The sequence below is a fragment of the Emys orbicularis genome, chromosome 3 (assembly GCF_028017835.1).
Source record: "Emys orbicularis isolate rEmyOrb1 chromosome 3, rEmyOrb1.hap1, whole genome shotgun sequence".
NCBI lineage: Eukaryota > Metazoa > Chordata > Testudines > Emydidae > Emys > Emys orbicularis.
Window position 1 is genome coordinate 153,083,402 of NC_088685.1, and position 22,217 is coordinate 153,105,618.

The 22,217-nt window shown below is 41.8% G+C and overlaps 1 protein-coding gene across 1 annotated transcript in view; it reads right to left on the reverse strand.

The window, feature by feature from the left end:
* Positions 1–2,119: 2,119 nt before the first annotated feature.
* The window catches only part of BTBD9 (BTB domain containing 9), a 288,922-nt gene continuing 268,824 nt past the window's right edge, over positions 2,120–22,217 (reverse strand). Inside the window, exon 11 of the mRNA XM_065401988.1 lies at positions 2,120–2,314. Within this exon, the coding sequence (XP_065258060.1) occupies positions 2,120–2,314 (195 nt within the window). The remainder of the gene's footprint in view (positions 2,315–22,217) is intronic.

Below are 22,217 nucleotides of genomic sequence, written 5' to 3' on the forward strand. Positions count from 1 at the left end.
CAGGCTCCATGCAACTCAAAAGGTCTAGCAAAGATTACAATTGTCATGGGGTTTTTGTTTGTTTCTTTTTAAAGAAAAGTTTAGTCTAAAATTTTCTACCTCTGTACTTAAAGTTAATCAAAGGGCTCTGTACCCAATACTTAGTCTGACTTCCACTATGCTAAGAGTTGCTAAACAAATGTGGTAATCAGCAGCCAGTGCTAGTTGATGGCTCATGAGCAACATTCTATATGCAGAGAACCTCTACTAAGCACTAGAGGGTCCTGTGGCACCTTTAAGACTAACAGAAGCACTACTAAGCACTGTGAGGGGTAGCCATGACACTTAATAAAATGTATCATGTAATGTCCATGCATCTCCAATGACAACCATCTTGATTCAGGCAATGGGGGCAAAAGGTTTGGGGAGGGAATACAGGGGCTAACATGAGAAAGACTGAAGATGGGTCTGGTGATAAGGAAAAAAAGATAAGATTGCCAAAGTTATTCAACTTTACAGGAAATATATCAGAAAGAGGAAGTGTTTCTTTTCTTCTCTGTCAAGTCTCTGCTGTTTTGTAGCCACCATGCTATCTGTTCCTTCATGCTTTTAGCCCAACTGGTATTCAGAAAGAAATTCTTTCAGGTTAAGCAGTGTGACAGATTGATATATAACTCATTATATCATTATGTTCAAGCAGAGGAAAATCATATTTGACTTGACTAACTCTGACTTGTCATCTTGTTTTGCTCTGGCAAAGGTATGTTAGACCAACAGAAAAAAAAATCCAGGTCGATAAACTTGGACAGTAGATGCTCCAAAGGTCAGGTACTTCTGGAGAAATATCAATCTTTCCTATTTATTTTTGCCAAATGACATCAATATTGTGTGTAAAAACAGAACCTCTTCTTCCCACACTGGCAAGCTCAGTGAGATGCGGAGCTTTTGCTAAATCACATGTACTGGAGATTAGAGAATCCTGATGATCACAATGTGAAAATGCTCAAGATAAGAAAAAAAGCAGATAATCTGATCAAGTTACAAAGGAGAGTTAACACTGAGATGTAAGTTACTAAAGCAAGAACCAATAAAGAGTCAGATCAAACCACAATAGTTAAATTAATTTTTTTCCATGAAGATTATGAGAAAAGCTTATCAGTGGCTTTTAAATCCCTAGTTGAACACTGTAGTCTATTATTTTCTTTAAAAATTTTTTGACTGCAAATTCTCATTTTTGTATTGCTGAGTCTGATCAGCAGCATGTCAACGGTCAGCTGTAATTCTGCTTTTCTAAACACAAACAACAAATTTGAAAAATTACAATAATTTTTGTAGAAATTTAAGTAAAACTTGAAGAATCATCTTTAAATTAAGCAGACAGTTATCTGCTTGTCAAGTTGGAAGCTTGACTAGGAATTTCCAACTTGGAACATAGATAAAAAATGACAATTTTGTAACTCAACAATTCAAGTAAAGTCAGAATTAAATACAGCATCCATAAATTGATTTGTTTTTATCATGAGGGTTTTTTCCTTGTCAGACCAGGTGATATACATGTCTGTTACTTCCCTAAACTATTGTACTGTATGTACTACAGCCGAAAATAAGGGAAAAGTCGGACACCGAGTCAAAATGATTTAGAAAACAGCTTATAATTTACAAAGTAATATGGATTAAGAATAATTTAAAAAAATAAAAACAATCTATTTTCCATAGTGATGCCATAAAGATAAACATTCTATTTCCTAATAGGTGCCTTAAGGTAACAAATAATTAATTTATATTCCTTCCAGTCTACTGTTCATATGCCATTTTTGTATTCCAATGTGACTCTGCCTTTTATTTCCTTCCATTCTCCTTTCCTTGGTTAGATTAGAGAGGTAGGGTGTTAATGGGGGACTTGATATAGACTGAAGACCTATTTTATCCCCCCGGAGACCAGCCTGATTTGAACAAATTGAAGAGAGTGAAGCAGCCCCTTTGTGTCCTTGGAAAGCCTTTTCCATTTCAACATTTCCAGCTGCCAGGCATGGTCCCCTTTGTTCACTGAGAGAACAAGAAAAAAGGTGCCTGTACAAGAAGGTTGTGAATAATTTCATATAGCATCATGGAGACTGCAAAAGCTCCGTTCCACTCTCCTTTATGGTTGGTGAGCATGTGTACGTGAGGTGGATCCAGTGAGGGAGTGCAGAGAACTGGTGCTTGAGGCTCGAACTGGGCGAGAAACAATCTGTTGTGTGCCAGTGCCCAGTTCTGTTGTCACCACTTCCTCATTACCCTCTTCCTTGTGGGCATTGTTTTGTGCTGGACACTCAAAATGCACACAGTGAAACACCTGGAAAAAAAAATGAAGAGATAAAGCAAAAAAATTAAAAGTAGCGAAAGTGTGAACAGAACTAAATAACACCTTAAATGAAGCATGCAGGCAATGTGCCAGGGCCAAAGGGCTGATCCAAGCTGAAATGTTTCATCATGGGGTTAACAGCCTGTGTTCAGAACCCACAACTGCTAGGGTTGAAACAAATGCGAGTGACAGCTGTGTAGGGGGAGAAGGCCTTAGTGGATAAGCCTTTATGTCTGGTAGCCTTTAGTCTGAGGTGCTGAGCCTGAATTCAGATAGATAGTTCTGAAGCATATGGGGACATTTTGGTAATTTGGAAAAATCCTTTAGTTTGCAAAGCAGCATATCTATAATCTAAAAGCCATCAAATGACAATGAAAATGACTTAATTAAACTCCAGAAAGGCTGAACATCCACGTTATCTATGAATTAAAGTTAAATGGTAATGCAGATGATGCTATCTCATGACTGCCCTCTACTGTGTTAAGCAACACCTCAGCAGATGCAATATTTTGCAGTACACAGAAATATAGGATTTGCCAGGTCCAAGGAGACCATTGCTTCATCAAATGCAGTATCTGCTTCAAGTACCAGTCAACATTTGATGTTTCAAAATGCATCTGGATCATTGTGCAAGCAGTGACCAGGGGAACTCCTTCCAAACCCTGCAGGTGATTAGCTTAGGTCCTGAAACAGGAGGATTTCCCTTTAAACATTTTCCACCATATTTCCTAGGTTAGTATAGCTGCTTATATGACAGCTGTTCATGTAGCTATTCAGTGGGTCCTTAAAAATGGGTCCTAAACTGTTTGCTTCAATGATTTTCCCATGGCAGTGAATTCCACAGATTTACCACCAACTGTGTAAAGAAATCTTTCCTTCTATTAATTTTAAATTTGCTGCCAACCAATTTCATTGAGTGTCCTCTTGTTCTTCTGTCATGGCACTAGCTGAAGAGGGACGCCTGCTCAGTTTTTACCAATCCATTCATTATTTTGTATGCTATCATGTTTCTTCATATTCTCCTCTTAAACAGTTCAAAACTTTTAAATCTCATCTCATATCCACATAAACCTATTGAAACCTCTTCGAATCTTAGCTGTCCTTTCCCAGGCCTTTTAAGTTCAGCAACATCCTTTTTGAGGTCAGATGACCAAAACCAAACAAAGCACACAAAGTGTGGACAGATCATTGATTTATACAAGACCATTATAATATTATCTATTATTTTCTATCCTCTCTTTAATACAACCTAGAATCCTATTAGTCTTTTTCACTGTGACTGCACATTGAGCAGACATCTTCATTGAACTGTCTACAGTAACCCCTAGATCTTTTTCCTGAGAGTTGCTAGCTAATTTAGAACCCAACAGCGTGTATGAAACCAACAGAGCTTTATTCACAGTCATGTTCTTTGTAGCTCTCCTATTATAATTTCTTGTGTCTTTCTTGATGCCAGAATTCTTGCAATTTTTTATGTAGTCTCCTCTGTTATTTTCTCTCCATTTCTAGGTGTGATATATATAACATGTTAGCTTCTTTTGTAGAGTCAACTAATCTCTGCATTTGCAATTGTGTTGCTGTGCTGTCTTTCATTAAATAGATTCCTCAAAGACTGTGATTACTTGCTAGGCTTTAGTTTTGAAGGTAACAGCCACTGTCATTTTTCCAGCTTCCATTATAAGTATCGGGATTTAAGGAAATGGACTATAGCTGATCAATTCATCTTTATAGTACACTGCTTTCCTAGCAAGGTGGTGTGGTCAAAATGGGTAGGGCACAGGTCTGGAAATCAAGACACTCCATGCTCCCACAATGTCCTATGCAAATAGTGTTTCTCATCTAAAATGTCATCTTATATTTATATAGTGATGCATCTTTTTATACAGTAGCTATTACTAACCATTAGCTGATAGTGTATAAAATCAGAAAAACTTGGCTCCTAAATTATACCTTTCATTGTTACCATTTCTTTTTCATACCAGGCTATAATGTTCACCTCAGAAGGTGCGACATTGACACTACTGTGGACTCAAGAGGTGTTTTATCATTGTTTCACTTTAACATATACAGAGCGGTGCTGCTGAAAGGGAGAGAGGATTCAGAAGAACAGTCCTGGATGTATCAATTCCACTCAGTATTTGATTTATATATGTAACCACAGCTAAAGTAAAACAAACAATGATGCATGTGCTTCTTTATAAAAGCAGGAACCAAGAACTCAGTATTATCCTCTAATCTGAGGATTTCTTGTGCTTCTCTTGGGAAATTTGATGAAGTTCTGGCATCCAAACAGGGAGAGCCAAACCCCCTCTACATTTGTTTGAGGACAAGAGGCCTCCCCCAGCAGAAAGACTTTGAAGCACCTTTCTATGACCACTAAAGCTGAAGGGGAAAAAAAGAAGATACAAATGGCACTTGTCTATCAGGGACATCATCCAAAATTGTCAGTCACAATAAACCAATGACAAAAAGACCTGAGGAGAACAAATATTTTTTCTTATTTATAAAAAAACAGAAGGACTGACAAGTACAAGGAAAAAAGCCAATGAAAACTTTTTTGTACTGAAATATATTAAAAAAACAATATTTCATCTGAAACCTATGGCCTTCAATTCTGTCAACAAATGGAAAACAGAGGAACGGACAGAAGAGTTTATAATAATTAAATAAAAACCTTTACAGAACGACTCAATGTCAAAGGACTCTCCCAACTACAAAAAACACTCAACCATCCACTGCCATCCTGAGCAAAGTGTGGAAAAAACACAGATTATGCTCTAAAAGTCATAAAATCCAGGCTCTGACAGACCAAGTAGGGAAGTACATCCTAGAGTTGAGGACTCCTCATTGAGAACAGGCCCATTTTATTTAAAATTACACTGTTTCAATCAAGAAGTCTATTATTTATGGGCAAATAAATCTGATCATCTGAAAAAGAATCATACACAAGCGGCATGTGCCCAGATTAATTTCAAAGCATGTGCCCAGATTAATTTCCTATGTAACTGAGATAAAAAATCCTGAAGGAATAAAAGGAAAGGAGCAGAATAAATTATGGCTTGAATATAAATACGATAAAGGCAGGAAGTGACTGGTAAGAATTTGCCAAAGAGCATCTGATCTGAATGATTAAAGGGATGAGGAATTCATGTAACAAATCAAAATAGAGTTGTGAAAAGAACAGAGCAGTAACAATGAGACACTCCTGTATATCAATAATCTAAACAAACTGGGACACATTAAACAGAAGGAACAAACTGAATAACACATTTATAGACACTGTGATAAGAACAGTTTATGGCATGTTATGTAAAGGAAGGAAGCAGGGACCCAATTCTTCTCTCTGTGAAGTCAATGGGAGTTTGGCCATCAGACCTCAAAGGGAAAAGAAGAGGAGTCATTGACTTCTGAGTAATAAAAGGACATGATAAAAACAGAATAACAAATTTTGGAAGAATATGGGAAAAGGCTGGGTGAAATGGGATCCAATAAAAAAAGGAAAGACCAGAGGAGAAATTTTTCAAAAATATATTAATGTATGCCTGCCATCTAGTGATAAGCACAGTAAGATTAGAAGAAAAATGCTAACATGAATGAACATGGTGGTATAAAATAAAATCAAGACTAAAGGAAGAGACACGAAGTAGGAGATACACAACATCAAGTTCAAAAGAGGATTACAAAGTGAAATTAGGGGAGAGAGGAAAAATGGAGGTAGAGAATACAAGAAACTTTTAATAAGAAGTTAAGATAAATTAATGGAAGAGCAATTCTAAGTACATCAGGAACAAGAGGTCAGTGAAGAAGGCATTAGGGCCTCCAAGAGATAGCATTAGGGGAATTTGACAGAAGTACTAAATTCTGCTAAAAATTTAATGAATTAATTGCCTTATTGTTCACAAAAGATGAGAGCCAGAAGTAGACACACGTTTTCCAGAGGAAGCAGATACAATGCTGAAGGAAATCAGGATCATGCTAAATAGGTAATTAAAACAAAATCAAACATCCAAAGAGTAAAAAAAAATACTTTACAGTCACATGCTTATCAAGACCAAAACTCCAAAGGAAATGGCAAATATTAACGTTCTTCAGACATATCGCAAATCTTTTGGAAACAGGGAAGGTAGTGGCAGACTGGAGAGAAGCTTGTGTAATACCTATAATTAAGCAGGAATCAGATTCTTTATCTTTTAAGACACCTTACTCAACACATGCAGGTGGCAGCCTGTCTTGTACCAGGCTGCAATTCAAATTAGATTATTCTTGAGCTCATGAAAAGTTGTATATCTTTGTATTTTGTGCAACTATTTTTTACTTAATGCTTACTAATACATAGCATTTTATGTTTTAAAAACACTTTATAACCACTAACTAGGTAATAATCCTTACACACCTACCTCACAGGGATGTATTACTCACCCATTTTACAGATGAGGAAAACAGGAAGGAAGAGAGTAAGTTGCCTAAAGCCACACAACATGGAAAGGGTAAAGCTGGGATTAGAACACATGGAATGAACTCCCAGCCCTACTGAAATCAATGGCAGTTTTGCCACCGATTTCCATGGGACCAGAATTTCATCTACCGGCTCTCGGCTCCTGTCAGGAATAAGGAATCCCAGCCTGCTCACCTGCCAGCTTAACTCCTAGGCAGTCTAACCAGTGCAGCTGGGCCCCAACAGAGCTTCCTGATTGGCCAAACCACCCGATTGGCTGAGGATACCAGCAGACATGCTCTTAAGACCACCAGCAGCAGCAGCAGGGCACTAGCTGCTCAATGCATTCACTCACGGCTGTGATTGCTCCTGAGCCACCTTGTTCCCAACCTTGTTCCAAACTCAGATCCGGCCCTGCTCCTGCCATGGACTCAGCCTCGCCTCGCTCCAGGTAATCTGGCTCTGACCCTCAGCTCCAATTCCTGGCCTGACTCCTGCTCCAACCACTAGGCCTGACTCTTGTTGCAACAACCAGTCTTTACTGTCTATTTCCCAGTCCCTAACTGTTTGATCAGTCCACCAAGAGGAACCCATCAGAGGAAAAGGGGTTCAGTTCTCTCTGGCTTAGATCCCACCATGACAAATGTTTTCCTATTGCAGATAGTGGGTGCAGTGCAGCCTGCAGGCTCAGATTGCTGCTTTGCAGGCATAGAATGTGGCCTTGCAAGCACAAGCTGCACAACTTGCAGCTCCGTCCCCTGCTCCCCATGAACCAAAGATTCCACTGCCGGATAAATTCAACAGTGACTTTAGCAAATTCTGTGGATTTCTGAATCTGTGCTGGCTTCTGTTTCTGTTGCAACCAAGAGCACTGACCAAGCCCAAGTAGAATTTATCATCAGCTTGCTGACTGAGGAGGTCCTGGCCTGGGCTTCCCGGCTCATGGAAAAATCTAGCCCGTTCTTGGGTCCATTTGAAAACTTTGTGAAAACCATGGTGGTAATCATTGATGACCCAAATCACATATGCACAGCAGAGGCTGTGCTTCAAGTATTGCGTCAGAGGGGATGATTGGTTGCCAAATTTGCCATAGAATTTCAGGGCCTGGTAGCAGACACTGAATGGAAAGAGGCTTGCAGTGTTACCTCAACCGAAGATGAGCTGGCACAGATGGAGTCCTTGCCTGGCCTGGCCAATATAATCAAACTGTGCATTAAGAGTGATAACCGTCTGACGGAGCACTGCTAAGAGTGAAGCTCAGCCTCTTGTGGCCCGGTGGTTTCCCTAACCCCAGTTTGCTAACCACTGGCTTTGCCCCCACAGACTGACCCCATGCAAACTGGCCATGCCCAGTCCTCCCTTTCCAAGGCTGAAGAAAAAAAAGACAGCAAAAATGGCAGGCTTATGCCTGTACTGCAGAGAACCAGGACACTTCGCATTGGGCTGTTCTGCCCCAGCAAATACCATGTCTCAGCTCCAACGGAGGCATCTGGGCTGATGTTCTTCCCCTCCCCCGAGTACTCGATATTGATATTTGTCTGCCAGTACTCTGGCAACAGCTAACCAGAACCTGACACATTTCCGACTCTCCCTCCAACTCTGACACCCCACCATGTCTGAGGTCCACCTGGAAGCGCTGGTGGATTTGAGTGCCTTCAGTAATTTCATGGACTTGGACTTTGCATGAGCACATGCGATGCCCATCCAGTGTGAAAGCTCTCCATACTTGGTGGAGTACATCGAAGGGACACATCTCTTGTACGGCCTGGTTACCCACCAGACTGCCCCCTTGCAGGTTACTATCCTCCAGTTTGGGCTCATCTGAGCACCACACTCTCAGATTATCCTCGGCATGCTCTGGGTCGCCACCTACAATCCACATATCCATTGGCAAGCAGGTGCAGTACATTTCAGCTCCCTGCATTGTCAGCAATCTTGTCTCCCAAAACACAGCCCTGGGCCAGAAGTCCTCTGTACTCACTCTGCCTCCTCAGAAAAACGGAGGCCATTATTTCACAGGGAATCTCTGTACCATCCACATCCCTTCATGCCACCTCGGTGATACCTGCTAAATACCAAGAATTTATAAGCAGAATGTGTACACCTTGCCACCCCATCCACTTATGACTGCTCCATTGATCTTTATCTGGAAGCGGAGATCTCTTTTGGTTACACCTACTCTCTTTCTGAAGCTACCTTCAAAAGAGTCTTCAGAAGGATTTCATCCATCCATCCATATCTCTGGCTGGGGCACGGATCTTCTTTGTAAAGGAGGATAGATCTCTATGGCCCTGTTTCGAATACAGCGAGCTAAACAAGGTTATCAAACAGAATTGGTAACCCCTGTTCTCTATCAGGGAGTTCTTTCAATGACTTAGCTCATCCATGGTCTTCACAAAGTTAGACCTCCATGGAGTTTATAACCTGATAAGGGTTAGGAAGATTGACGAGTGGAAGTCCACCTTCCATACTTGGAAGAGACATTTCGAATAGCTAGTTATGCCATTTGGCCTGTGCAATTCCCTGAAAATCTTCTAGCATTTCATCAATGATATCTTCAGGGACATGCTACACCATTTTGTAGTTATCTTACTTAATGATATCCACATCATTTCAGAAAATTAGGCCCTTCACAATCATCACGTATGCAACTTCCTAGAGGGACTCTGTCAGAACTGTCTGTATGCTAAGCCTGAGAAGTGAGAGTTTGACCAAGATACAATTGAATTCCTCAGGTATATCATCTGTCTCAAAGGGATAATCATGGACTAAAGAAAGGTGTGGCCATGTGCAACTGGGCCTCACTAAAGGACTTCCATGGGGTACAGCAATTTGTGGGCTTTGCCAATTTTCACAGGAAATTTATCAAGGGCTTTCCTAGTTTCGTCATCCTATGGTTGCCCTGCTAAGTAAGGGAGCCTGGTTCACCTGATCCCCAGAAGCCCAATCCACCTTCAAGCAACTGAGAGCTTCACTATGGCACCCATCTGACCCCACAAAACCATTTACAGTAGAGGGCAACGTGTCAAACTTCGCGCTGGATGCAGTGTTGTCCAAGCCAGCAGATGACTGCACCCCTGTACGTTGTATTTACATAAGCTAATTCATGTGGAGAGAAACTATGATATATGGGAAAAGGAGCTGATAGCCATAAAAGCAGCCTTCGAGGAATGGCACCATCTTCTAGAAGGGGCCAGGTTCCCTGTGCAGATCCTCACAGATCACAAGAACCTGGACAGTCAAGTATCAGGGGGTAGCCGTGTTAGTCTGTATCCACAAAAACAACAAGGAGTCTGGTGGCACCTTAAAGATTAACAGATTTATTTGGGCATAAGCTTTTGTGGGTAAAAAAACCATGCCCAAATAAATCTGTTAGTCTTTAAGGTGCCATCGGACTCCTTGTTGTTCTTCTGGACAGTCAGGCACCTTAACCAATGAGAGGTTTGCTGGTCCCTCTTGTTTGCCTGGCTCAATTTCATAATTACCTGTCATCCAGTGCCAAAAAACCTGTCCTGCAAGGATGAGTACCTTGACTCTGGCAGGGGAACTCCTTCAACAGTTCTTAAGGTGTCCAATTTTGTTAATGGGACAATAGACAGCAACCTGATGCCTTCCATCTATTTCTTGCAGCCCAATGACTCATTCACAGCTTAGATCTACCCATCCCTTGATGATGCCAGTACCCAACCTGTTGCAGAGTTTAGATTACAGGATGATGACCTCTTCCAGAAAGGCAGTATTCATGTTCTGGTGGGACAGCTTAGGCTTTAAGCCATGGATGACCACTTGTTGGTCACTTTGGCCACTTCAAGACCTGGAACTTGGTGTCAAGGACTTTCTGGTGGCTGGGCATGCACACCTCTGTCAAAAAATGATAAAACATCCTGCAATCTCGGTGCCTGAACCAAGAGCCTATGCTTGAAACCACTTGCTCTTCTCCAGCCCCATCATATCCACTGTGGATCACCATGTCCATGGACTTCATAGTGGAGTTGCCTTGCTCTCAGGGGTTACACAACGATCTTGGTGGTGATTGATCTTTTCATCAAGATGGCACAAATCATCCCGTTTTGTGCCATCCTCATTGCCCCAGAAATGGCTTGCTTTTTCCTAGAGAGAGTTTTTCATTACCAGAGATTGACAAAACCAGGGCCCTCAGTTAATCTCTGGTTTCTGGCAGGAGGTTCTAATGCTTCTGGGCATAGAATCCCTCATCTCATCTATATACCATCTGCACACCAACTAGCAAATAGAACGGGTCAATCAGATCCTTGAACAATACCTTTGCTGCTTTTGAATTATCATCAAGACGACTGGGTTTCCCTTCTTCTCTATGCTGAATTTGTGTATGATAATGCCTCCACCCAACGAAGTCCCTTCTTTGCCAACAATGAGTTTCATCTTTGTTTTCACCCAGATATCCCTGCGAAGTCTCTGGTACCTGCTGCTGCAGATTTAACTTCTCACCTACGCCTAGTACACCAAGAATCAAAGGAACACCTGACATCTGCTAAGGAGGCTTAAACCCCACGCCAACCAGGATTGCCAGGCTACCCCCACTCTTGCCATTCACTACAAGGTTTGGCTACCCACTTGGAAACTTAGGTCAATGTGCCTGTTGGCTAAATTAGACCACTAGTATCTGGGTCCAGTTAAGATTCTGGAACAGGTCAATCCAGTCACATTCAGGTTACAATTGCCTGAGTCCCTCTGGATCCACCCAGTGTTCCATGTCTCCTTCCTGAAGCCTTATACTGAAAACCCGTTTCTGCCCCGGTACACCTCAACACCTCCACCTATCACTGTCCAGGGGAAGGAAAAATATTTGGTTTGACAGATCCTTGACTCCCGACACATTAGAGGGAAATTCCAGTACTTAGTGGACAGTGAGGGTTATGGTCTGGACGAACGATCCTGGGAACAAGTGGAAAATATTCATGCCTTGGGCCAGCTTGTGGGAGTTTTACAAAACCTTTCCTGACAAGTCTGGCTCTGGTGCCCCTGGGAAACACCCTTCAAGGAGGGGATACTGTCAGGATTAAGGTCCTGCAGCTAGCCTGTTTACCTGCTAGCTTAACCCTCAGGCCGTTTAATGAGCACAGCTGGGCCCCAAGTGAGCTGCCCGATTGGCCAAACTGCCTGATTGGCTGAGGCAATCACCAGACCTACTCTTAAGACAAGTAGCAGGGTGCTGGCTGCTCAAACATTTGCCCACAGCGGTGATAGCGCCTACACTTGCTTGTTCTCAGACTTGTTCCAGCCCTGTTCCTAGCCTTGCTTCACTCCAGCTAACCCAGCTTTGACCCTCAGCTTTGATTCCTGGCCTGATTCCTGCTCCAGCCACTTGACACTACCCCTGCTCCAGCCAATAGGCCAGACTGCCCACATCTTGTCCCTAACAGTTCCCAGTCCTTTGTTCATTCTACTAGGTCATTCTGCTTCCTTAGTTTGTTGCATTAGTCTTGTACATCTACTTCAACACCATAAAATATAATCATTTTGCCATTTTTACATGTTTTCCAGTAACATGGAGTATGACTGCCAGTTCTGATGGTCTCATGTGCAGCAACATGCTGTTGAAAACCTTAAACCAGCCCTACTAACAATCTAGGAAAATCTAGGAACTATAGATTTGCAATATTAATCTTCACAGTGGGGAAGAATGGTGGAAATGTGAATCAGAAACAGAATATGAGAACACCTGGAAAGGTGTGAATTAATGAAGTGTGCATGCATTCACAGAAAGAAGATCATGTCAAACAAATACTATATTCATTGTTTTGAAGAAACGAAATAGCTGATGGGGGGAAAGGCAAGCAGTAATAATAATGTTTTTGGTCTTGAAGAAAAGTTTCTGATACAGTGCAACATGAAACAGCCAGTTTAGGAAGAAAAGTTCAGAATGTGAGTGCTTAACATTTTCTTTCCTGATTTGTAACCATATGTAAAACACAGTACGCTAGTGGCGTTTATGAACTAAGAGGTTAAAATAAAAGAAAAAGGACCTGATTCTCATTTACACTAAGGCCCATTTATATTGGTCTGGAAGCATAAAGTGGCCATAAAATGGATGTAAATGGTCTTAAACTTGGTCTTAAATATAATTTACTCACACTTTAGGGCCACTTTACACTGTCAGAGCAGTGTAATAGAGCTGTAGTGTAAATTAACATTAAGTGCCAACAATTAAGGTATATCCAAATGGAGACAGTGCAAGGTAGATAGAGGAGGCTACTGGGTTAGAGGAATAATTTTGCACACTATCTGTGACTTAGACAATTCATTGCATTTCAGTAAATGCAGAGAAATTTAAGATATGAAACTCAGGAGAAAACCAAAAAAGATTACAACCTCAATGATCACTGAGGATGTGGGGTAGTAGACAATAACACTGTAGATCCTGTTGCATATAGCTTTACAAAATATAAAACAGAGGGATCAAACACTATATAAATCAGAGGAAATGGCTTTGGTTTTTATTGAAGATACTGTTGAGGCTACATTTGGAATACTGTGCAATGTTCTGGCCATCTTACTATTTAAAAAAAAAAAAAAAAAAAGGGATCACAACTTAATACGAGTGAAGAGGCAGGCAATACAGAATTTAGATGGGATTCTTCTGAGCAGTTACTTAATATACAGCAAAACAACCAAGTGGAGTGATAGGTGCAATGCATATAATATTGCTCTTGTAGAGTTTAACAGAAATAAAATAATTATTTTGAACAAAGTTTACTTTGGAATACAGTTCTTAATGCCAAAAGAGGGAATGACCTAAATGGGCACCATCATCTCTTTCCAACCTGTATCTATAAAACAAGCTACAGTGTGGAGAGCTAGAATGTGCAATGAATTTGCACATACAGAAGGAATTTTCACCACAGGCAATGTGCTCTACATAAACTACTATACAGTTCCTTAGAAACAGTACCAATTTCTACAGAGAACTGCACTAAAAAGCCCCCTCAGCTTCAGGTCTTAACCAACTTTTAGCTATTGGGAGTCAGGAGTAAATTTATCCTATGGGCGGAATATCCCATAAATGCCTACTGCATGCTTTCTTGGACTTCCTCTGAAGCTTCTGATACTGGATACTGTTGGTGACAGGATACCACCTAAACTGATCTCTGGTTTGATCCAGTACGGCAGCTCCCATGTTCCTAAATTGCTGCAAACTTCATTTATGGTTTGTGGAGAATGAGAGTTATCTGCTTGATATTAACCTGTCTAAACGTCAGGAATTAAATCAAAGGAGTCCGTAAAGAATGAAACCCACAGGAAACAAAACAATGGCAAAGAGAAGGCTCCTTGAGGAAACAATGGGGGGAATTATAAACTGGAGAATATCCCGTCTGTCTCCATCCAGACTAGAATGGTTTACTCTTCCCAAGGCTGGGCCTAGGATCAGAGGGGATCCTAAACCTCACAAATGTTAGAAAAGAAAGGAGTGGTTACCCAGGTTGTATCAGTGAAAGCTGACAGATTGACTGAGGCACACAGATACATAGTCTGCTGCTGCAGGATTGGCTGCTTTCCCTGCCAGAGAAAGAGTTAGGTGGCCTGAGAGGAATTCAAAAAAGATGGCAAGGAAAGCTGAAGGTGTAAGACAGATCCATTTGGTAGGCCTTTTATTGTTTTTAGCCTTTTGCTCTTCTTGCTTTGTACCTTAAAAGGAATGAATAAATAATGTCTTGTTTGAAGGTGCTATTTCTGTGAACGTACAAACATACACTATCACATATGCTCCCGAAAAAAAACTCTTACAGGTACAACACCAAGTTGGACCTGTGTCGCTAACACGATTGGGAACCAAGGGGATTCCAGACCAGAAATCCAGTCAAAGAGTGGTTGGACTGCATTGTTCCTCCCAGAGTGAGGTGCAAGAAGCCAGGCCTGTCACCTAAAAGGTGCACTCCATGAGGAAAAAAAGGGTTTAAGATGCAGTTTTCCCTGTAGGCAGTATACTGTGCCTTTCATTGAATAGCTTTGTATAACTGGACAAAGTATTCAGTGGTGAAAGTGAAATCAGTTAGAAATAAAAACAAGAAACAGGTGTTGGAAATGATCATCCAAACTTATGAAATATTCTTTCACTGATATTCAGCCCAAAAACGAGGACATAATCACAGAGTTGATTCACAGCTTTAAAGTAAATTCTGTATCTGTAGCTCATCTATTGCTTTGTCACAGGAGCTAGTACAGATGAATTTTGGAGGGAAGGGGAATTGATTTAACTTTTATCACCATTTCAGGTGCAATCTCCAAGACCAATGTAGTGTCCCATTTATAATGTCCCCAGAATTCTAATGTTATAAGTATATGAATAGGAACATATAAGACTATTGGTTTTAGAGATATTCAGCTGCTTGCATAAAAGAATTCATCAGGTTAAAGCACTGCTTTGGTTCCCTAGTTTGAAAAATGTACAGACATTTTAAAAAGCTGAATAATTTATCTGCTTCCATTTGTAGCTTTTGCTTACTGATGCTATTCATTATTTACTTTGTGGTTTAAAATTATTCACATTTTACAGGAATAAATCTATATTAGTGATCTTTAGTAAAGAGATGTTAACCAAAAGAGACTGACGAGTGCAAATACGACAGTCTACATAAAGCAGAAATGGAATAAGCTTTCATGGTGTGCTTTCAACAAATCCACGGGAGGCAGGCAGATATCCTGGCTCCAAATTTCTGAGAACTCACTAATGAAAACTGAGCTTCACAACAAGATGTAGATTTTAAAATCATTTTTAGTGTTTAGAATATTTTTTATCTTTGTTCCCATGGTGTATTTCTTCCCATTTCAGTCTCTTGCTCATTCTTTTTCCAAACTTCTGCTGAGTGTTGGCAGTGTTGACTGCTGATTCCAAAAGGTATGCATGATAGCAACCATTGCCTCAGCAATTTGTATTGATTTGACTTGGGAATTTTCACTCTATATTCCTAGCGTTGTCTTGCCTAGGACAAACATCCCCATATAGTAAATAAAATCAGAAATCTTGACTTCTAGTACCACTACAGTTAAGAGAGTCCACCTGATAGTCACTTAATACACTTTACTGATTACTTATCATTCTTATTTGTATCACCCTAGGAGCCCATCATGGACCAGGACTCTATTATGCTCGGCACTGTACAAACACAGAACAAAAAAGACCCAAAGAGCTTACAATCTAAGCATCGGACAAGAGGCAACAGATGGATACAGGTAATTGGCATGGGAGAACAAGACAATATTGGTCAGCATGATAGGCAGTGGTCTCAGCACACCAGCAGCCTAATCATTGTCCATTTTTTTGAAGGCAACTGCAAAGGAGAGTTGGAAGGAGGGATTTGAAGGAGGATAATGAAGTGACTTTGCAGATGTTTACAGGGAGCTCATCCCAAGCATGAGGGGCAGCATGGGAGAAAGCCTGAAAGTGCTTGTTTGAAAATTTAAGAAGTACACCACTACCTCGATATAATGCGACCCAATATAACACTAATTCAGATATAACGCGGTAAAGCAGCGCTCCGGGGGGGTGCGCGGGGCTGCGCACTCCGGTGGATCAAAGCAAGTTCAATATAACGTGGTTTCACCTATAACGCGATAAGATTTTTTTGGCTCCCGAGGACAGTGTAATATCGAGGTAGAGGTGTAAGTGATAGTGGCTGACATCATGGACTGATTGGAGGCAGGAGTCAACCTTACAATACTAAATGAGAGATGATAGGAAGGGTGGGGAGAGACTGTGAAGGGCCTTGAAAGTGAAGACAAACAGCTTATGTTTGATACAATAGAGAATAGGGAGTCAGTGAAGGGATTTAAAGAGAAGGGTGAGATGGTCACAATGATGGGATAGGAAAACGATCTTTGCAGCAGCATTCTGAATGGTTATGAGTGCTACAAGAGAGCATCTCTCTGCTGAGGGGGACGGAGGCGCCCATCTGTCGCCCTGACATTTCATCTCGGGAGGTATGCTGCCTGCCGGTAGCCCGTATCTGAGACGTTACGGAGGCATTGTCGAGGATTATCCAGCCCTCTGACTACTACCCCATGCTACTCATCCATGTGGGCACAAATGATACTGCGCGGTGTGACACTGAGCGGATCAAGAGTGACTACAGGGCTCTGGGAGTACGGGTGAAGGAGTTTGGAGCACAGGTGGTATTCTCTTCGATTCTTCCTGTCAAAGGTAGGGGCCCGGGCAGAGACAGATGCATCATGGAGGTGAATGCCTGGCTGCGAAGATGGTGTCGCCAGGAGGGCTTTGGCTTCCTAGACCACGGGATGCTATTCGAGGAAGGACTGCTAGGCAGAGATGGCGTTCACCTTTCGAGGAGGGGAAAGACCCTATTTGGACACAGACTGGCTAACCTAGTGAGGAGGGCTTTAAACTAGGTTCGACGGGGACAGGTGAGCAAAGCCCACAGGTAAGTGGGGAACATGGAGACCTGGGAGATGGGTCGGAAACGAGAGGGAGTGTGGGCTATAATGGCAGAGAGAAAGGAGGGTCAGGACAAAACTGGGAGGCAAGATCAAACCAGTATCTTAGATGCCTATATACAAATGCGAGAAGTATGGGTAATAAGCAGGAAGAACTGGAAGTGCTAATAAATAAATACAACTATGACATTGTTGGCATCACTGAAACTTGGTGGGATAATACACATGATTGGAATGTTGGTGTGGATGGGTACAGCTTGCTCAGGAAGGATAGACAGGGGGAAAAGGGAGGAGGTGTTGCCTTATATATTAAAAATGTACACACTTGGACTGAGGTAGAGATGGACATAGGAGATGGAAGTGTTGAGAGTCTCTGGGTTAGGCTAAAAGGGGTAAAAAACAAGGGAGATGTCATGCTAGGAGTCTACTACAGGCCACCTAACCAGGTGGAAGAGGTGGATGAGGCTTTTTTTAAGCAACTAACAAAATCATCCAAAGCCCAAGATTTGGTGATGATGGGGGACTTCAACTATCCGGATATATGTTGGGAAAATAACACAGCGGGGCACAGACTATCCAACAAATTCTTGGACTGCACTGCAGACAACTTTTTATTTCAGAAGGTTGAAAAAGCTACTAGGGGGGAAGCTGTTCTAGACTTGATTTTAACAAATAGGGAGGAACTCGTTGAGAATTTGAAAGTAGAAGGCAGCCTGGGTGAAAGTGATCATGAAATCATAGAGTTTGCAATTCTAAGGAAGGGTAGAAGGGAGAACAGCAAAATAGAGACAATGGATTTCAGGAAGGCAGATTTTGGTAAGCTCAGAGAGCTGATAGGTAAGGTCCCATGGGAATCAAGACTGCGGGGAAAAACAACTCGGGAGAGTTGGCAGTTTTTCAAAGGGACACTATTAAGGGCCCAAAAGCAAGCTATTCCGCTGGTTAGGAAAGATAGAAAATGTGGCAAAAGACCACCTTGGCTTAACCATGAGATCTTGCATGATCTAAAAAATAAAAAGGAGTCATATAAAAAATGGAAACTAGGACAGATTACAAAGGATGAATATAGGCAAACAACACAGGAATGCAGGGGCAAGATTAGAAAGGCAAAGGCACAAAATGAGCTCAAACTAGCTACAGGAATAAAGGGAAACAAGAAGACTTTTGATCAATACATTAGAAGCAAGAGGAAGACCAAAGACAGGGTAGGCCCACTGCTTAGTGAAGAGGGAGAAACAGTAACAGGAAACTTGGAAAGGGCAGAGATGCTTAATGACTTCTTTGTTTCGGTCTTCACCAAGAAGTCTGAAGGAATGCCTAACATAGTAAATGCTAATGGGAAGGGGGTAGGTTTAGCAGATAAAATAAAAAAAGAACAAGTTAAAAATCACTTAGAAAAGTTAGATGCCTGCAAGTCACCAGGGCCTGATGAAATGCATCCTAGAATACTCAAGGAGCTAACAGAGGAGGTATCTGAGCCTCTAGCTATTATCTTTGGAAAATCATGGGAGATGGGAGAGATTCCAGAAGACTGGAAAAGGGCAAATATAGTGCCCATCTATAAAAAGGGAAATAAAAACAACCCAGGAAACTACAGACCAGTTAGTTTAACTTCTGTGCCAGGGAAGATAATGGAGCAAGTAATTAAGGAAATCATCTGCAAACACTTGGAAGGTGGTAAGGTGATAGGGAACAGCCAGCATGGATTTGTAAAGAACAAATCATGTCAAACCAATCTGATAGCTTTCTTTGATAGGATAACGAGCCTTATGGATAAGAGTGAAGCTGTGGATGTGGTATACCTAGACTTTAGTAAGGCATTTGATACAGTCTCGCATGATATTCTTATCGATAAACTAGGCAAATACAATTTAGATGGGGCTACTATAAGATGAGTGCATAACTGGCTGGATAACCGTACTCAGAGAGTTGTTATTAATGGTTCCCAATCCTGCTGGAAAGGCATAACGAGTGGGGTACCGCAGGGGTCTGTTTTGGGACCGGCTCTGTTCAATATCTTCATCAACGACTTAGATATTGGCATAGAAAGTACGCTTATTAAGTTTGCGGATGATACCAAACTGGGAGGGATTGCCGCTGCTTTGGAGGACAGGGTCATAATTCAAAATGATCTGGACAAATTGGAGAAATGGTCTGAGTTAAACAGGATGAAGTTTAACAAAGACAAATGCAAAGTGCTCCACTTAGGAAGAAAAAATCAGTTTCACACATACAGAATGGGAAGAGACTGTCTAGGAAGGAGTACGGTAGAAAGGGATCTAGGGGTTATAGTGGACCACAAGCTAAATATGAGTCAACAGTGTGATGCTGTTGCAAAAAAAGCAAACATGATTCTGGGATGTATTAACAGGTGTGTTGTGAGCAAGACACGAGAAGTCATTCTTCCACTCTACTCTGCTCTGGTTAGTCCTCAGCTGGAGTATTGTGTCCAGTTCTGGGCACCGCATTTCAAAAAAGATGTGGAGAAATTGGAAAGGGTCCAGAGAAGAGCAACAAGAATGATTAAAGGTCTTGAGAACATGACCTATGAAGGAAGGCTGAAAGAATTGGGTTTGTTTAGTTTGGAAAAGAGAAGACTGAGAGGGGACATGATAGCAGTTTTCAGGTATTTAAAAGGGTGTCATAAGGAGGAGGGAGAAAACTTGTTCACCTTAGCCTCTAAGGATAGAACAAGAAGCAATGGGTTTAAACTGCAGCAAGGGAGGTTTAGGTTGGACATTAGGAAAAAGTTACTGTCAGGGTGGTTAAACACTGGAATAGATTGCCTAGGGAGGTTGTGGAATCTCCATCTCTGGAGATATTTAAGAGTAGGTTAGATAAATGTCTGTCAGGGATGGTCTAGACAGTATTTGGTCCTGCCATGCGGGCAGGGGACTGGACTCGATGACCTCTTGAGGTCCCTTCCAGTCCTAGAATCTATGAATCCATGAATCTGTCAAGTCCAAAGAACAGGATGTTGCAGTAACTGAGACATAAGATGATGAGAGCCTGGATGAGAGCTTAAGCTCTGTGGATGGATAGGAAAGGTTGTATCTTACAAATGTTATACCAAAAGCATCTGAAAGACTTAGGCCTTGTCTACACTAAAGGGAAAAGTCGATCTAAGCTATGCAATTTGAGTTACGTGAATAGCAAGTCTTGGAGCCCGGGGATCGCGGCATGCCCCGATGACAAATAAGGTGGGGAGAAAGATGGGGGGGTGGAACCCCCGTAACTGAAACTTATAAGTGAACTAACTACGCTATACTAACCAACTAGAACTATCTACAGTGAAAACCAAAAGTACTGCTAAGCCGCTTGCCGAAGCAGAGTAAGGGGAAGTTCCAGCTACCGTCACTGGCGGTAAGAAGGAACTGAGGGGGTGATGGGTCGGCAGGGCCCTTTATTGTGTGCCATGAAGGCACGACTCCAGGGGTGCCCAAGCCGACCCCACAGATGCTAGGGGAAAAATCTTCCAGCTACTGTGCACGTGCGCGCGCACACACCTGATTGGAATTGACATGAACAAGCACTCGAAGAAGAACCATTACTTCTTCAAGGAGTGTCCCTATGGGTGCTCCACATTAGATGACTACCAAGCAGTTCACTCTGAAGAGTGTGTGGTGGGGGGTGCTTCAGAGTTGAGTCCAGTAGCAAAGAAACACAGCCGAGTTGAACACTCTATCAGAAGCAAAGTCATGAGTTATTGAGTAGTGTTCAGCAAATGTATGTATAGAGGCCCTTACATATTTCAATAATGGTCATATTTTTGAGGAATGATGTAAAGGTGGAAATGGACCTCGTAGAGTAAATACATATGTTCAAAGGTATTTGAATATTACAAGACTCGTAGCAAGAATTAATGCAGATGGATATCCTCTTGGAAAGACTTTGATTAGAGATTACAGGGACTTTTAATCTACCTGCAAGCAAGACAAACAATTTGGGGGTCTTTCTATCCAGATAGGCGGCCAGGACTCTTCTGATGTCAAGGTTGTACAACTGTGCCTCTTGATTATCTAGGGGAGGCTTAGGGTGGAAGAACGGCAGGTGAATGGATTGGTTAATACGGAACTGGAAGAAATTTTAGGTATAAACATTTTGGATGGGGTCACAGCATGACCTTGTCCTTAAAAAATACTGTGAAAGGGGGGCACGCCATAAAGGCCCCTACTTTAGCCATCACTTGGAGATCAGGAATGTCGTTTTCATTGATAAATGGAGCAGTGAGCAGGTAGCCATCTGTTCAAATGGTGGTCTTGTGAGGCATTTAGGTACTAGATTAAGGATCCAAACAGCAGTAGGATGCTTGACTGGCAGATCAAGGTTCCTCAGGGAACTCAGAAATCTCTCTGTCATTGGGTGGGCAAAAATGGAATAACCCTCTATTGGAGAGTGGAAAGCCCTGATGGCTCCCAGATGGACTCTGACAGAGTTCAGCGAGAGTCCAGAACTTTTTAGTGTTAGGATATAGTCCAGTATATCTGGCAGTGATGAGGTCATTGGTGGAATATATCTGAGGTCACACCAAGAGAGAAATCTGGTCCATTTTTGAGAGTATGTGCAGCGAATAGACACTTTCTACCTGTGTAATAGTACTTATTTTACTTCCTCTGATCAGGTAGTCTCTAATCCCGTGAACCATCGACCAACCATGCTTTGAGACAAAACACTGTGAAACTGGAGTGAAGGATCTTCCTGCCTTCCTGGGAGAGGAGACGAGGAGCGGCATGAAGTGTGATCGGGGAACAAACGGCCAATTATATTAGGTAAGGAATACATGTTTGCTGGGCCAGGTCAGAACTATTAAGATGACTCTGACTTTGTCTCTTTTTATTTTGAGGAGAACATTGGCTATTAGAGGAGTCTGTAGGAATGCATACAGGAGATCCGACAACCAATGAAGGTGAATAACATCCCTCAAGGATCGGTGACCCAGTCCGCCTCTCAAGCAAAACTGGGTACATTTCTTGCTTAACTCTGTGGTGAACAAATCTGAGGAGTGCTCCATTGATGGAATATGTGGTGTAA